The following is a 5,218-nucleotide window of genomic DNA, read 5'->3' on the forward strand; positions in this document are numbered from 1 at the left end:
TTTTAAAAAATTTCTTGAAAATTTTTTTTGTTGGTGAAAATGTAATTAAAATTTTAAGGAATACATTATAAATTAAAATTTTACAAAATTACATGCTTTAACTAATATTTTTTTGGTCTTTTCGAATATATTTTGAACATATATGTATAATTATAATTACCAATTTGAATGATGTGATTTTGAAAAAGGTGGCTATATATTCAAACAAAATTATTTTTAGAAATAGTTTATTTATTTTATAAAAATGCACAAAAATTTCAGTCTCGCCAAAAAGAAAAAAACATTTTAAAAACTAGATTTTTTTTGGGACATAAATATTTTATCTTGAAGTGGTAACATACACTTTAAAAAGTTGTAATATAAAAAAATGACTTAAACATTTTGTCTTTAGCAGCACTTAAATAACTAATTTTACTATGTCAGCGATGAAATCTATGTAAAAGTAAATTAGCAATTTTATAATTTATCTCATGACAAAGACGCTGGTCAAATTTCGAATTCCTGGGAATAATGGAAAGTGCCAGTCTAGCATTTATTGCTAGAGAAGTTTTGTATAAAGTAATAGATAGAAATAAATTTAACACAAATTTTAATAGAATACATAGAAAATCTTTATTTTTATATCCAGAAATGCATTTATCACCAATGCAATTTGGATATGAGTATAAGAAATATACAATAGTGAAGGAATGATTGCACATAGACTAGATGAAGTTGCATAGATCAACAATAAAAGCTGAAGTTTTTAACCTGACTGCAACAAAGAGCATGGTCACGTACGTCTCCCCAACCTCCATTTCCCTTTGGTGCTTTGAATGGTTTCCTAAAACTTTGGTGAACTGTGAGTGTTTCTGGGAAAAGATAGGAGCTGGAAGAACTTAGCACTTTCATAACTTTGTGTACAACACGATCACTGCTACAATCTTTTCCTCTGTGATGAACTCCGCTATAAAAATATTTTAAAATATTTCATTGCTAAAAGATGGTGATGCGTCAATACATTTAACTTTATAACGACAATTCACAATAGAAGACAGCATTATCATTATAAACAAATATAAATATTTAATGTTAAAACAGCCATGAGGAAATAGACACATTTACCTCTTTACCTTATTTTGATATAAAATCGATATCTAGAGTAGTTTTTACATGAAAATGACAAGTGCAATAGCTTTTGATGTCATTGATGACACTAAATTCAATAGTAAGTTGTCGAGAGAAAAAGGGGGCATTGTGGGCAACAAATGACTCTTTTTTTTTTAAGCGTGCAGTAAGATTTTTAAACATAAAAGAATTTTTCTTTGGTAAAGAGGAAGATAACAGAGGTTAGTAGTCTCCCACATAAACTCTATAAACATAAAGGTGGAATGATGTTTGTTTTTTCTTTTGCAGCAATAATACTAGAAATAAACATATGCACAATGAATAAAATACCTTCCATTTTGCTCTCTTTTTGTCCAATATTGCTTGGTTGAATAGTAAATTACTAGTCAGAATATGTGGGAGGTTCAACTTGATAAAAACATTCACTTTTTGTCTTCTTATTATTGGAATTTGTTGTAATAGCTGACTGCTCATATTATGCCAAAAGTGTTAAAATTGAGTTTTTACAGTACTGCACTAAGAAATATTTTGTATTTTATTTATGAGTAAGAGTAGTATTGACTGATTTGTTTTATATTGTACCCCTTCCATTTCATAGGTTTATTTAATTTTAAATTTACAAAAATTTCTACAGTGAGTTCCAGCGTTTAGCTCATTAATGTTTAGATTGGATGTCTTTTATTGTATTTCTAAAACATACATCTGATCAAACATTGTACCGTTATGTTTTTAAACTGTACCTCAAACTTTTGTTTCTAAACGCTTTTTATTGTTCATATTTTGTCACAATATGACACTAAAGCTTCATCTTTAGGTTATAAATACCCTACCTTCATGGCTTGGAGCACAACCAGATTGGTTGTTAAAAGATAGAAAATGTTCAGGGATGCCAACTGCTCTGCTTTCTGGTATAGTTTTAGCAAATTATAAAGTAAAATTCCTTAAAGAATGATGGTCACGCCTACTTTTTAATAGAGTAACCAGTAGATGGATGCTTTAACGTTGCATTTTATATGATATTTAGTGGTGAAAAATACAAAACTGAAATAACTTAAATTTCGTCACCACTAGAAAACACTATTTTACAAAGCGGAGCAAGTTGGCATCCCTGAATGTTACCAATTTTAAGTTTGCTCGTACACTTTATACTAATCTCATATGTTTTGTACTTAATTTTCTGTTTAAAAATTGGTTAACACTGATTAATTGAACGTGTTTAAAATTGCCCTTAACACGGTACTTGTGCACTGTATATGTAAAATATTTTGAATTACATCTAGCACAATTGACTTCAATAATCTAATCTTGAGAAACTGATTTAATTCCTTTTCTTTTCAATTAACTCTCATCAAAGGGTTGTGTATTTTGTAAAACAGTTTTATTTTATAGTAGGATAGTCTTAAGCTATGTTCAACTTTTCTTTTTTTATAGTTTCTAACATACCACAGTAATATAAACTATTATCTGCACTAATTAATATATTTTAAAACCATAAAGTGTTTATCATAATATATAAATATACAAACACTGGTCAATAAATTTGAAACCTGCGAGGTTTTCTAATAAATGCTCACTAGTGGCAAATTATGCGAACTTATTTACAACACGAGGTAAATTGCAATAATAAGTAGTGTGTTTGGATGCATTTAACACTAAAGATAGTAGAATAATCATTAACCATTTGAAGAAGGGCTTATTGTTGGTGCTTGTTTGGCGGGAGTCATGATTGTGAAAACCGTATCACTTGCTGGGTTCTCAAAAGCAGTCATATTAAAGGTTTTCAAAAGTTAAAAACAGAACTAAGAATTGCAGTTATTTCTTCGTGACAATGGTTGTAACAGAACTCATCAAGATTCTGCTTGGCATTGTCTTCTGCAAATTATATGTCAGAAAAGAGACTTCACAGTATTTGAGTTTGCAAAATCTCTCCAACAAAGCTCTTCCCAATTGATTTTGGCAGAAACTATGGTCCAATGAGTTGCAGGGGATTGGACTATAAATTCAAATCCTTTGAAGGAAACATCCCATTTCTGCTTGAAATATAGTTTGTCTAAAATAAGAACTCCCCCAGACATTCGTCTGGAACTGCGGTGGTGACTATGTTAACGAGGTATGACTATTTCAAGTTGTTTTGGAGTGGTTTCAGCTCAGGTTGGTAAGCAAAAGGGAAGGGAATCTCTTTCTTTGGTCTATTGTAATTAGTCCTAGAGTGAAGTTACCCTCCCTAAAGTGAGCCATTCTAGTTTTCATAGCACCAGATGGCTTCAGACTTTGTGGCGGGAGGAGTTCTTAGCTTAGACGAACTATACTACCATTTGTTTACAGTGATGTTGGGAAAACTGAAACTACACATCTGAGGACAATAAATGGGTAGTGTGCATGGATGAAACATGTTCCCTTGTTTTGCACTGATGGAAGACATCAAATTTGGTGAGAACTGAACTAAGCTAATTAGCTTTGTTTGCAATTGTTTGGTGAGTTTTAAAGTTTTTTTTCCTCTTTTCAAATTATAGTTCTTTAATTTTTCTAAATAATTAAATTATTTAAAAAGAGCTTTATAAAAGTCAGGGTTATGAAACTGGATATACAAAATAAAAAGCATTTTGTTGTTGTAATTTTTGAACTAATGAAAATGAATATACACACTGGCCAATGAAAATAAAAACCTTAGATTAATATATTAAAGGATCATATTAGCCAATATTCATGAAGGCATTTCAACAAGTTTCCAGAGTGCATTTATGTCCAGAAAATACTATATGCATTGGTTACACAGACTTCAAACTTTTTTTTTCAACGTGTCTCAAAAATTTTTTCTTGGTTTAGCCAGGCAAGATGTTGAATTGTATTATCATCCATAAAGTATTCAACATGTTTGGAGTATAAATAAACGCTAGATGAACATTTTTATAAAAAAAATAATTTTTTTGTCTGACGTTTTTCTGCATTTAGAGCAATTTAAAATTTAAACCTATTTTCTGTAAGTAGTTTTTGTGCTTTAAAAACTCAAAATGATAACGGGTTTTCTACAAATAATTTTTTGTATCATACAACAAACTTCAATAACAAATGACACCTTACAATAAATGTTCATACACCAAAATATGATCGTATAAGGAAAGAAGAGATGCAAAAGAAAGGGCTCTTTTATGGAGAATGATCCCCAACAATGCCTGTGTCATTTTTAATAAAACTAATTTAATAGTAAAAACTTTTAATTTTCAAGATATTCAAATCAGATTTTTTTTATTAGTAGCCAAATATGATTCACTACAAAAGAAACAAATATAAATTTTTCTCATGCTTGCAGAGTATAAAATAATTACTTTAATTACTCATATCTTGTGCTGTTTTAAAATTTTTTTTCTCAAGCAATAATAGCAGAAAAGTAAGGCAAAAAAAAAAGTTTTTTTTAAAAGAATGTCTATATCTCTATAAATATTTAAGATAGGTTTACAAAATTTTGTGCAATTATTACATATAATAACCAAAATAATTGTTACGAGTTACGAATTTTCGGTACATTTGATACATTTTTCGGCATAGGATGTTCAAAAATACTATTTACTGTTTGTAATTAATTGTTGGTCCTTCAAACCTCTGAAAGATTTAAACTGCATTGATAAGAGTAAAAAAACATGATCTAAACACTTCTGAAGTTATATAATTATTCTTTAAGTATTTCTTGAGAAATATGAAAAAATGTATTAGTATAGAAGTGTTTCCATTATTTTCTCTATCCCCTGAATGTATGTATATATACGGTGGTGGCCAAAAGTGTGGACACTTTCTGAAAGTTTCATGTTTTTCAACTTTGTGTGCTTGTAGAATATATTAATTTTCACTTAAATACAAAAGTTTATATATCAAATTGAAGGTAATTTAATGTGAAATTTAATAACAAAAACAGAATTAAAATATCTGTATTACAAAAAAAGTTATGCCTATTTTAGTAGAACAAACAAACATAAATCATTTTGAATAAAGACGTGTTTTGTAATAAAAGCGTACTAGCCAATCACAAACACTGTTCTTAGGACCAATCAAATGTCTGTAACTATAGTTTAGGTTATTTGGATGGTAAAAGAGTTATTGTTGTGGAAATATTTTG

The 5,218-nt window shown here is 29.1% G+C and overlaps 1 protein-coding gene across 2 annotated transcripts in view; it reads right to left on the bottom strand.

The window, feature by feature from the left end:
- Nucleotides 1–587: 587 nt before the first annotated feature.
- Nucleotides 588–5,218, bottom strand: part of LOC107452708 (alpha-1,6-mannosyl-glycoprotein 2-beta-N-acetylglucosaminyltransferase) — a 49,517-nt gene continuing 44,886 nt past the window's right edge. For both annotated transcript variants that reach the window (XM_071188427.1, XM_016069278.3), the window contains exon 9: nt 588–946. In XM_071188427.1, coding sequence (XP_071044528.1) covers nt 724–946 — 223 coding nt within the window. In that variant the 3' untranslated portion in view covers nt 588–723. The remainder of the gene's footprint in view (nt 947–5,218) is intronic.

The sequence above is a fragment of the Parasteatoda tepidariorum genome, chromosome X2 (assembly GCF_043381705.1).
Source record: "Parasteatoda tepidariorum isolate YZ-2023 chromosome X2, CAS_Ptep_4.0, whole genome shotgun sequence".
Classification (NCBI taxonomy): Eukaryota; Metazoa; Arthropoda; class Arachnida; order Araneae; family Theridiidae; genus Parasteatoda; species Parasteatoda tepidariorum.